This window comes from Eriocheir sinensis, chromosome 2 (assembly GCF_024679095.1).
Source record: "Eriocheir sinensis breed Jianghai 21 chromosome 2, ASM2467909v1, whole genome shotgun sequence".
Classification (NCBI taxonomy): domain Eukaryota; kingdom Metazoa; phylum Arthropoda; class Malacostraca; order Decapoda; family Varunidae; genus Eriocheir; species Eriocheir sinensis.
Genome location: NC_066510.1, coordinates 16,947,058 through 16,960,091, shown reverse-complemented (window position 1 = coordinate 16,960,091; position 13,034 = coordinate 16,947,058). Strand labels below are relative to the sequence as shown.

General features: G+C 44.1%; 1 protein-coding gene across 1 annotated transcript in view; it reads right to left on the bottom strand.

The window, feature by feature from the left end:
• The window catches only part of LOC126998253 (agrin-like), a 102,864-nt gene extending 90,045 nt beyond the window's left edge, over positions 1-12,819 (bottom strand). The window contains exon 1 of the mRNA XM_050859738.1: positions 11,253-12,819. Within this exon, the coding sequence (XP_050715695.1) occupies positions 11,253-11,874 (622 nt within the window). The 5' untranslated portion in view covers positions 11,875-12,819. The remainder of the gene's footprint in view (positions 1-11,252) is intronic.
• Between the last annotated feature and the right edge of the window lie 215 nt (positions 12,820-13,034).

Genomic DNA, 13,034 nt, shown 5'->3' with positions numbered 1-13,034 from the left:
CTCTCCCTCACAACCCATCCCTACAACCCCCTATCACCTCAGTAACTACAACCATCTCCCCCTCACCCCAACATCCCTTTACTAACCATAAATTCACCAACTAACCCCTAAACCACTACCCTCTCCCCATCCTTCTCCCCACATATCCTCATCCACCACAACCATCACCACCACCACCACCAGACTGCCTTACTTAGCCATACAAAAGCACGTCTTATCCCTCTTTTATATACACCACTCCCACGCCCACGCCCACGGCCATGCCATTACGCCCATAACCGCGGCGGCCCTAAAGATACTCCCCAGGACATGCCATCAGCCGGCCGCCCCTCCACCCCACCAGCTACCAAGGGCGTGAGTGGGCCTTATCCTGCCTTCCTCTCTCTCCCCGTGCGCCTCCTCATCGCAGCCATTAGAATTAGGCAGACGTGTATTTTTTGTTTGAGTTATCCCATTATACCGTAACCTCGTTTTCTCATTCTTTTTTCTTTTTTTGCTTGGCTGTTTTGTTTGTTTGTTGTTTGTTATACTTCCAGGGATTTGTTTCTTTTTCTTTAGGTTTAGCTTAAGTATTTACTATTAGTGGTGTCTTTTTCTTCTTCTTCTTTTTACTATTTGCTTTTATTTGATTATTTTCTTATACTTTTTTTTTTTTAGTTAAGTTGCTCCGGTTCATTTATTTTCTTTGTGCGTGCGATGAGGGGAAAGGTTAACGAAGCACGTGTGTGTGTGTGTGTGTGTGCAGGTAAGCCAATACACACACACACACACACACACACACACACACACACACACACACACACACACACCAACTCCACCCCCTCACAGGCAGGTCAGTCAGTCAGTCCTAACAGAAAATGATGAATCGACTTCCAGTACGAAAAAAAAAAAACGCATCTAATTTAAAAGAACAATGGAGGTGCACACACAGAGCCTCACCTGCTTTGTGTTACACCTGAGCACGCACACACACACGCACACGCACACAGCCCCTCTCCCCTCCATACACGTACAGCCTGGCAGGTCACATAAGCTTGAAAAATACCTCCATACACTTATATAGGAAAGGGGATCTGGTTACAGGAGCTCATTACTGACCCCTTATACCTTATACCTGCTACCTGGCACACCTGAGAGAGAGAGAGAGAGAGAGAGAGAGAGAGAGAGAGAGAGAGAGAGAGAGAGAGAGAGAGAGAGAGAGAGAGAGAGAGTAAAAGAAAACAAGCATATTCACCCATTATTCATCGTAGAACCTCATGGTATTATAATGAGCCTCACTCCGGGGATATATGAGGCGTGAGAAGAATATAGAGAGCGACTTAACATTTAAATAGAGTTGTTCGTAGGCTTTTAAATCTTTCGAGTGTTTTATATATGGGAGTTCGGAGATAAATTATGATGGAAAAGGAAGACAGAAAATAGCAAGGTGTCTTAAACCAGATCATAAAACAAAGAGAATAACTGGCATTTCTTTTTGGGTATATATGTTTTTTTTTATGCAACAGATGGACATAGAAGTAAAAGAAGAGACACTATAACATGGAAATAGGGATAGAGTAAGTAATAGGGATATGTAAGTAAATAATTAAGGGACAAATAAACTTAAAGAATAAAAATAAAATAAACGAGTCTGCCTTTGCCATATTTGTAACATTAGTCTTTTGTTTTGTTTGCCTTTTCTAGCATACCAAATTACCTTCACTTCCTTCTTTGCCCTCCTTTTCCTGCTCCTCTTCCTCCTTTTCCTTACCTAACGCTCTCTTTACCTCCATCCTTCCCTTTAAGTTCTCCTCCGGGACCCCATCTTGAGAAAAGGGAGAAGAGAAAAGAAGAGAAAAAAAGAAATAACTAAATAAGAGGAAAAAAGAAGAAAGGACGTGGCTAGTTAGGGAAAGTTTAAAGAAACGAAAAAAAGGGAAAAAAGGTGAAATATAAAGGAGGAAAGAACAGTGGATAGAGAAGGATGGTCAGGGAAGGCATAAAGACGTGAAGGGGAACTCCTCTCCTCTCCCTCCTCCTCCTCCAGCGCCCTTATCTCCCTTCTCCCCCCCCCCAGCACCTCGTCCCCATGCCAGGAGGAGGGGCGGGTCCCAAACCTCGCAGGACAAGCAGAGGACCCGCAGATAAAGGAGGACCCATCAGGACCTCAACGCGGGACAAATGACAGAAATACCGAGGATAACGTGGACGAGAAGGAGGAGGAGGAGGAGGCGGAGGAGGAGGAGAATAACCACAGCAACAAGAGAAGAACAAAATAAGAACAAGAGAAAATAAGGAAAGTAGTGAAAAAGAAGAACTGCAGCAACAATAAAAAGAAAAAAAACAATAAAAAGAAAAACGAAGCGAAGAAAACACAAAATGGAGAAAGAATAACAACAAAAAAGAAGAAGAAAACGACCAAAACGAAGAGGAAGAAGAGAAAGAGCCGGAGGAAGAGAAGGAGAAGATGGAAAAAAATATAACAACAAAAGAATAACAAGAAAACAAAGAGGAAGAGGAAGAAAACGAAGAGAATGAAGAGGCGGAAGAGACAGCGGGAGAGGTGGTGGTGAGGGTGGGCAGCAACACTCGAAGAAGAAAAGGAATAAGATGAAGAAGAGGAAGAGGAGAAGGGGGAGGAGAGGAGGTTGTGGTGGTAGTGGTCATAGGGCAGGCAGCAGCAGTCCTCGACAAGACGGACCTCTGACGGGACAAAGGGCAACCACAAACACCCGAAAACGGAATAAAGGGTTCGTGGGAAGGGACACAAAGGGACGCCAAACAATGAGGGAAATAAACTCGCTCCTCTCAGTACTCCTTTCTTTCCCTTCTTCTATTTTTTTCCCATTTTCTCTTTTCTTATTTTCTTCCTCTCTTGTTTAGCATGAAGGAAGAGTGTTTGGACAAGTGTTTTTAGTCTCCCATTCGACTGACGTTAACTTTCCCTTATGGTGGTTTAAGGAGAGAAAGAGAGAGAGAAGGGAGGTTAAAGGGGAAGGAAAGGGAGGAGGAGGAGGAGGAGGAGAAAGAGGAGACACCCTACGTAGAGGAGAGAGTTAAGTGAATCTTCCTGTTGATGTTGAAGACGTATACTTAAATAGGATAAGAGATTAGAGGAGATAAGAAGAGGAAGAGTAGAGGAGAGGAGAATTAGAAAGGAGAGGAAGGATATAGAAAAGGAAGGCAAAGGAGAGAGAAAAAGCAGATAAATTGGAAATAAAAGGGCAGTAGGAATAAAAGAAGAAAAAAAAAATAGGGAAGTTGCAGGAACAAGGAAATGAAGGAGAAAAGGAGAAAGAGCGATAGGAAGAAAGAAGTGGCTAGAAAAGGAAAGAGGAGGAGGGAAAAAAAGGATTAAAAGACCGAAAGAAAAACACAAGAGGAAAGAAAAAAGAAAGAGAATAGGAGGAAGCTGATAGAAAGAAAGAAAGAAAGAAGGAAGGAAGAGGAAAAGGAGGGAGAGAGAGAGAGATGATATAAGGCACGGGGAAGGAATAAGAGAGGAAGGGGAAGGAGAGGCGAGATCACAGTCGAAGTCCTCTCTTATGCATTCCGCGCCGGCAGTGATTATCCGGATATGGCAACACTGGCTGATAGAGATGAGGCTTTACCGGCGCGCTTCTGCCACATTAAGCACGCGAGGTGAAAACGGCGCGGGAGTAAGAAAAGTATTGCTCGGGTGCGTCCTGTATGGCGAAGGATCTCCCCCTATAAGCTAAGCACTGATACACGCGGCAGATACACGGGATTGAGACGATAATAGAATGATAATGTGATGAGATGTGAGATATTTGGAGCGATCGGTATGTTGTTGTACTCCTGTCTTGTAGCTTCTGTCTATAAAGGAATGGCTGGAGTAAAAATATGACAAACAGGAGATCAATATAGTAAGGAATTATGCAAGGGACTGAGACGATAATAGAATGATAATATTGGGGGCTATGAGTATGTTTTTTTGCACTTCTATCTTGGGGCTACTGTTTATAAGCGAAGGACTGGTGAACAAATGAGACAGACGTGAAATTCTAGTAAGAAATGAGGCGAATGCATGGCTATCTTTAAGCTTTCATTGTTTATCATCCCAGTTTCTCGTAATTTTTGTTTGTATATAAATGCTTTGTGTAGTAATAAGACAAACATGATAGTAGAATGATAAATTGATGCAAATGTTTAGCTGCCAATATGTTTTCTATTCAAGTTCCTCATCTGATCGAAATCTTCATAATCTTCTTCCTTCTAATTCATTGTGGACCGTTCTATTTGACGGCTACATTTATCACTACAAAAGATAAGGATTTAGACACTCAACCTCCCTATTCCAACCCTCCACCAAATGAAGCGACTCATCAAGGGGCGGCGAGAGAGTGGTCACCGATGAAACAGGTAACCGCTCGCTTCCACTTCCTACCTGTCCTGAGATCTCTCCCAAAATAAAGGAACCAGTGGCGTGCCGTCCCCTTATCTTTTATCCGGCCCTCCGTACACTACTTTTACCCCATTATAGCGGTAAAGAGATTCCGGAGATAACTAATTGGGGAAGGATACCTGATTTGTGGAGGGCCGCGAGAAGGGAATTAGCCACCAGAAGACAAGATACCGAAGAGGGTTTAGGAGTTTAGGAGAGAGAGAGAGAGAGAGAGAGAGAGAGAGAGAGAGAGAGAGAGAGAGAGAGAGAGAGAGAGAGAGAGAGAGAGAGAGAGAGAGAGAGAGAGAGAGAAAGACACACACACACACACACACACACACACACACACACACACACCAGACTTGACATCAGAATTTCTTGCCGTCGTGTGTGTGTGTGTGTGTGTGTGTGTGTGTGTGTGTGTGTGTGTGTGTGTGTGTGTAGCGTTGTACCTCATAAAGTGGAACGAACAGAGAAAACAATCGAGATTCTGCCTGGCAATAAAACGAATGAAATTTTAGTAACAAAGAAAGAAGAAAAACTACCTTCACAGGAAACCATTAAGGAGACAGCTGTGGAGAGCAAGAACGTTACAGGAAATGGCGATGGACCTCTGATAGTAGAACGAACAGAGATAACAAAGGAGATTCTGCCCGGCAATAAAACGAATGAAATTTTAGAAACAGAGAAAGAAGAAAAACTACCTTCACAGGAAACCACTAAGGAGACTTCTGTGGGGAGTAAAAATGTTAAAGAAAATGGCGATGAACCTCTGATTGTAAAACGAACAGAGATAACAAAGGAGATTCTGTCAGCCACATGCAGCGAATGAAATTATAGTAGCAGAGAAAGAAAAAAGACTAATTTCACGAGAAACCATTAAGGAGACAAAAGAGGAGAGCAAAAACGTTACAGAAAATGGCGAAGGTCCTCTGATAGTAGAACGAAAATGGCGATGGATCTCTGATAGTAGAACGAACAGAGATAAAAAAGGAGATTCTGCCAGCCAATGAAACGAATGAAATTTTAGTAACAGAGAAAGAAGAAAAACTACCTTCACGATAAACCATTAAGGAGACTTCTGTGGGGAATAAGAATGTTACAGAAAATGGCGATAGACCTCATAAAGTAGAACGAACAGAGAAAGCAATGGAGATTCTGCCCGACAATAAAACGAATGAAGTTGTAGTAAAAGAGAAAGAAGAAAAACTACCTTCACGGGAAACTGCCGTGACGCCATCGAAGGTTGTTAAAAAGATTAGGAGAAGGAAAGTTTGTAGTTGTGACTCGTTTAGGACCATTTTGGTGGTACCAGAAAAATTAATTGAAAGAATTGCTGCTGTTGTATTGAAGGAAATGACAACAGAGTAGTGATAATATTTTGCTGTTTCTCTTAACAATTTCGTTGAAAAAAATCAAAATCAAAATAAATATTGAAGAAGTTGGGAGACCGTGAACCATTCAAATATGGCACTTATGAACACGGTGATTGCGGCCCCGGTTTAGATTCGAGAGAGTTGTGTTTCTTTTAAGAATGTACACACACAATGCCGGTTTGTCTCCGGCCTTGAGTATTACAGCATTTAGTGACGTCCTTAGTTAACAGTTTACCACAGTTTACCTTCCGCAGGTTTTCCCAGTGAGCACTGAGGCCACGCGCAGCTATAGCGTAGACTCTAACTTTACCTCTTACCTATATAGTTACCGCAGCACCCAGATTCAAGGAGCCGTTATTTAAGGCAACATGTATAAAATTTCAGCCTGTGTCCATGTACGTATTATTCAAGCCTAGTTAGTGCCACATCAAGTGTCAAAGAGCCATTTTTTAAGGTAAGATATACATGATGCCAGTCTGTCTATTTTCATGTATTAATCCAGACCCTGGTAACGTCGCATCCAGTGTCAAATAGCCATTTTCTAATACAATATATATATATATATATATATATATATATATATATATATATATATATATATATATATATATACAGAATGTCAGTCTATTTCCATGAGTTAATGCGGACCCAGCTAACGCCACATCCAGTTTCAAAGAGCCGTTTTTTTTAAAGATAATATATTCGTAATTCCAGTCTGTCTCCATGTATACTAAACCATACTCAGTTAATTTCTGCACCTGTATTACGTTTAGGAGAGCCAGATTTTAAAGGAAGACCTGCATACATAACGTCGGTCTGCCTCAGCTCAGTAAACCACCACAAATGTAAAACAAGTAAACGGGTATCGTTTTGTTCCACGCCCAGTTAACGTCGTATCCAGTTCCAAAAAGTCACAAATTTTAGGTAATATAAATCTACAAGTAAGGCAATTTTGTCTACATGTATAAATTCACGCCCAGTCAATACCCCCGTCCAGACTCCGTTTACGTGCGCCAAGGTTTAAAGGAAGACCTATACATGCATAACCCTGGTCTACTTCAGTTCAATAATTCACCAGAAATGTAAGCCACGAGTAAGCGCATCTCGCCACCCTGTCCCCGTTCATTAATGCGCCAAGAAGCTCTGACAGGCGTCCCCGAATACTGAACGAACTTCCTCTTCTGCTGCTGTTGCTGTATACCGAAACGCCACATTATTCACGAGGTCAGGCGTGGGAATGGGTTTAGTCTTTTGTGCTGGAAAAGAGAGAGAAATAGAGAGTGGAGTAAAGAGAGAGGGAGAGAGTAAGAAATGAGGATTCCATGGGTCAAGCACTACGAAGCACTACGAAATGCTACGATATGCTACGATTATCCTCAGATTTGAATCCAATAGGTTACGGTAAGATACGATTTGATCACATCACCTACCCGCGAGCTCACCAGCTGACCTCCCTGCCACCTTCCCCTCGCCCTCTTTGCCGCTCTCTCCCTCACGCCTCAGCACCCCAGCACGACCCACCCCCGTCGCCTCCCCGCCCCTCTCAGTGAATAGGCCAACCGGCCTCTTGCAGACTCCTTACGTTCTTATGTTCTTATGTTCTTAATGGTGATAATAATAATAATAATAATAATAATAATAATAATAATAATAATAATAATAATAATAATAATAATAATAATAATAATAATAATAATGACGATGTAATAGAGAAGAAAAAAAGATTAAGAATATAAATGAGAAGAAAGAGAAAAAGAACAAAAAATAGAACAAAGGAGGAAAAAAATAAAGAACAAAAATAAAGAACAAAAATAAAGATAAAAAAAATAAGACAAAAGGAAGGAAATTATTATGAAAAGGAAGAAGAACAAGAACCAAAAGGGCAAGCAGGAAAAAGTCACTGATAGACACAGAGAAAGAAAGAAGAGAAAATAGCAGTTAAAAAAAGACAAAAAAAAAAAACTATAAAAAACATGGACCAAAAAAAAATCAACAGACAGGAAAATCAGCAAGAAAAAAAGGGAAAAAGGCCACTAAAGATAAAGAAAACCGAGAGAAAACACGCAAAAAAAATCAACGACAGACCAGACAACGCAAGAAAAAAAGAGGAAAAAAGGCCACTAAAGAAAAAGAAAACCGAGAGAAAACACGCAAAAAAAATCAACGACAGACCAGACAACACAAGAAATAAAGAGGAAAAAAAAGAAAGAAGGCGAATAAAAGAAAAGTAAAACACCATCCCAGGGGCAGCGTCAAGACATGCGCCTGCGACTCACGGGTACGGCAGCGGACGGGCGTGACCTCAATACTAAGGCTGACTCTCTTCTGTTATTTAAGGCGCGGGCGACGTCCTCCTCTACGTAAGGGTGGCGCGCCATTACCTGTGCGCCACCACGGACACGCTGCTCACCCGCACGACTCACCTGGAATACCTAGCTAATCATGGTTCAATTAGAGGGTTTACCGGTGCACCTTTCACCTGTTCCAAAAGTCATTAGGTTAGGTAGGTGAATAATTAGTGTGTAATGGCAAGTTTGAATGTCTAAGAAGGTTTTTGTTCCATGTCGTTACTGCTTTAATAGCAAATCAGGTAAATTAATGAAGGTGAATGAAAAAAAAAATAATATCTTTCTTTTACCCGGCGTGGGGAATATCACACACAAAACAGATGAGTCTTTTTTTTTTCCTTTGTTCCTCTCTCTTTCTATTTATACTGAAGCAACATCTATTAAAAATATGCTACGACTTAGATTACAAATTCTACGCTTACTTTGCTCTCTACTTCGCATCCTTCTTTCCTCAGTGCAGTTATTAACGTATACGAGTTGCGAGAAAACTGGTTAAGATCATGGTATATAGACCAGTTATCATGCCGTGCGAAAACCTTATCTGTTCTACTCTCTTTCAGCTCTTCTCTTATCTCTTCTTCGCATTCTTCTCTTCCTTATGCAGTTATTAACACATAGGAAGCGAGAACCACCTAGTTAATATAAAGTTATGTCGCACAAAATCCCCATCTCTTCTACCCTCCTTCATCTCTTATCTCTTCCTCGCATCCTTCCTTTCCATGTGCCGCCATCAACACATTGGAAGCGAGAACCACCTAGTTAATATATAGTTATGTCGCACAAAATCCCCATCTCTTCTACCCTCCCTCATCTCTTATCTCTTCCTCGCATCCTTCCTTTCCATGTGCCGCCATCAACACATTGGAAGCGAAAACCACCTAGTTAAGATAAAGTTATATTAATTAGGCGACCTTATTTAGCGCTCGTTATCAAGGCGTGAACGAAGGTTATTATAGGAAGTAAATTATTAGCATCACTTTTATTTTCAACGAGGATCAGGTTGCACCATTAGGAGTCAGCGCCAACACCGAGGGTTCATTACCATGGATAAAGAGCCGATGATTGAAACCCATTATTCAGGGTCCATTAGCGAGAACCACTGCGCGTGTTAGATAAATTGAACTCTTTTTGTTTGTTTGTCTGTTCGTCTCTCTCTCTCTCTCTCTCTCTCTCTCTCTCTCTCTCTCGATTACCAGTCACCGCCCATTGCTGATCCTCCTCGTGGGTGTTCGATCCTCTATTAAAGAGTTCAACACGATATGCAAAACGCGGCTGACAGTGGCGAGGCGTGAGATAAGGGAATAAGTTTTGGCCACGTGAGTTGAGGGATGGTGAGGTGCAGGTGGTGGTGGTGGTGGTGGAAGTGGTGGTGGGGGTGGTGGTGGTGGGGGTGGTAGTGAGGATGGAGGTCCACTACGTTCCCTCATCACCCTTACCTCCTTGATTAATTATATAATACTAATGATACAGATAACAATAGTAGTAGTAGTAATAGTAGTAGTAGTAGTAGTAGTAGTAGTAGTAGTAGTAGTAGTGGTAGTAATAATGATAGCAAAGGAGAAAAGATGGCAAAAGAGAGTAGAAGAAATACACAATAAAATTAAGAAAAGTAAAAAAAATTAAAGTAAAAAACAACAAAACGAGACTCATTAAAGCGAAGCAAAGGAGTGAGTGTGAATGTGTGGCGTCACGTTCCTTTTGTCTAGTAAGTGTCCACACACACACACACACACACACACACACATCAGTAGAACGATTATTCACACTTCATAAACATCAAACGAATTCAGCTTACGTGAATAAGGAAAAAAAAAAAATGAAACGCAAATAACCTTAATAAAAAGAACTGCAAAATAGAAACAGGACCTAGAGGCTTGGAGACACAGAGCTAGGGCAAACAGATGCATACAAGTACCTGGGTGTATGGATGAGTCCGAGCGGATGTGAAAGGACAAAGAATGAGAAGATTAGCTTAGTCAATCAGTGGGTGGGCCGTCTGGGAAGTGTGGCAAGAATGAGAGCATGTAAGTATGATGTGCTGAGAGAGGTGTGGAAGAGTGTAGCAGTGCCGAGTGTGATGTATGGGATGGAGGTGATTACATGGAGTGAGTTGGAAATGGACAAATTGGAAGTAGGGCAAAATAGGATCGGTAGGTTAGCTTTGAATGCACCAAGGTATGCAGCGGTGGAAGCATTGAGGGGTGATATGGGGTGGAGTACCTTTAGGGAAAGATTTAGGAAGGCTACCCTTAGATAAAAAGTCAGATTGGAACGAATGGATGACGCGAGATTGGCACGGAAGGTCTACTTGTGGAGTGTTCATGAGAGCAAATGGATTAAAAACTGCATGAGAATGGTTGGTGACAGTGGTATGCGAGTCAGGTGGGTGAGCAGAGAGGAAGGGAGGCGTTTCTTTGAATGGAAGGTGACTGACAGAAATAGTGAGGGTCTAGAATGGAATGTGAGAAAGTGGAAGAAAGAGATAGACAGTGCAGTGAAAGGTGACGGTCTGAGGAGGTGGAAGCATGTGATGGAGCGAAAGAGTACTTTGGAGTGGTACAGGGAAAAAGAAGCCCCGCAGTGTGTCAGCTGGTATGATGGAAGCCTGGGTGGTGATCTTCTCTTCCAAGCTCGAGCGCAGTGTATGAATGTGAATGCAAGAAATTACAGGTGGTCTGAGTCCCGCAGCAAAGTGTGTCAGATGTGTGACAGGGGTGTGGATGAAACTGTCGTGCATGTGATACTGGTGTGTGGGAGGTACCGGAGAGAAAGGACAGAGATGATGAGGGTGGCACTGAGTGAGATGGGCTGGGATGTGAATGGGAGGATTGCAAGGACAGAGAGGGAATGGATGCTGCTGCTGCTGGGACTGAGTGATGAAGCAAATGACAGAATTATAGAAGCCATGAAGAGTTTTCTGGAAAAGATGTGGTGTGCAAGGAATAGGGAATTGGAAGATTTGTAATGGATACTGCTTGTGTTGTTTTATTTTTACAGGGTGTGCCGATACGAAGGCCTGACTCTCCAACGGGTCACATGTACAGCAAGAGCAAGAGCAAGACAGAACCACGTGAAAAGAAAAAATATATATCGTTCTTGTATCGCACAGGTGTTAAAGTACCAAATATTCCCACGGTTCTATACCTGTCGGTGTCCTGGGCGGGGGCGAGGCTGCCGTGGTCCTGAGGTTCCTGAGCGTGAGCCTGACGAGGGAGGAGTTGAGGTTGACGCGCCCTTGGTCGTCCAAAGTGGTGAGGAATATCTTCGTGTCCTTCACCCGAGCCAGAGAGTTACACACGCCCCATCTGCCGAGGCCCATTACCTCCACGACATGCCCGGCGAAGCGCGCGGGGCCCTTGAACACCCTTTTCACCATCACGCCGCCCGCCACGCCCTCGGGTCCTGCAGAGTGGCGGCTCACAGACATCCTCCGCCCCTGCAGCCACTCGACCCGGCCCGTGAAGATCAGGTTTGCTTGTTCCCTTCGCTCCACCAGAGTTAATTGGTCGGGGCACAGCGGGGCTCGTTCAGGGGCCGGGGCACGGGGCACTGCAGTGAGTGGCGCCCCTGCGTGGTTCTGTGATCGCCGTCTGTGTGTTTTGATGGGTCTCCGTTGCCCTTGGCGCCTTAGTTTGCTGGCTCTTGGTCCTTCCACCAATGCCACGACCACGAGCACCACGCACACCACCACCAGCATCGTCCGTCCCTTGAGCGCCCACATGGTCACACTCGCGTCTGTTTTGCTCCCTCTCAGAGCCACTATCATCCACTAACCCTCACACCATCGTCCTTCACAGCGTAATAAAGCGGTATTAGAATCACAGCATCGTCAGCAGTGCATGCGTCAGCACCAGCAGCTTGTCAGTCGTCGCCCACACACGTCTCGTCGCTCATGCGCAAGTGCCAGACTAGCGACGCACACCTCAGCCAGGCCGCAGCGAGGACCGAGCACGCACCCACGTCCGTTCTATTCGGGCCAACGAGCCACACTGAGATGACCGGCCGCGACGCGAGGGTTGAGGCGGAGACTAAGTCCGAGAGGCATAGCAGGGATGCCCGTCTGGCCCGCTGCTGCTGCCTTCTGCCTCAGCCGCCCGTGTGGGAGGTCGCGGGAAATATACAACTGACGGAGCCTAAGTGTGGAGCCTTGCCTGGGAACACCTCGAGACATAACTTGATGATAACGAGAGATACACCTACTGGGGGGGCTGGGAGATACCTGGCTGGGGTGAGGGAAGAATCGGGGAGTCGGGAAAGGGCGGCGCGGGGATGGAGAGGGCGTGCCGCACAGGAAAAAAAGGATTAGTAGGAAAATGAGGTGTGAGGCGGATAAGGGGAGGGCGGCGTCGTGCGCTGAGATAAACAAAAGCAGTTCCAAACCATCCCATCAAGATAGCGGGGACGGGAAGCGCACCGACGCGACGCAGAACAAATACAACTTTACACTTTGCTACAAACTTCAACGCCGGTTAGTTCCTCTTGACTAGATATCATAATTCCCGTAAAAAAATACATGTAAAAACTTAGTCCATCCCTGTAGTGGTGGATGAACGCTTTGACCGTCTGTCCTGGCTGAGGCGAGCGGATGGATGAGGTGGACAGGGAAGGACTCATGGCAGATGGATGAAAAAGTTGAGTTGAGGGCATACGCTAAAGCTGCGCGTGGCCTCGGTGCTCATCTCCGTCACATTGGCCCTTGAGCTTGTGGCGACTACTAATTATGAACAAACAAAATCCATAAAAATAATCTTTACCTAAGTGAAAAAAAAATAGCATACATGTTTCTTGACTGATTCAGTTATGCATTAACGTGCTTACAAACCCCCCTCCCCCTCACACCCACCCACAGACACACACACACACACAAGAAAAAGCCCCACCGATGCCTGACCACTACGATTGCGATAGAGGATGCTGCGTTTATTA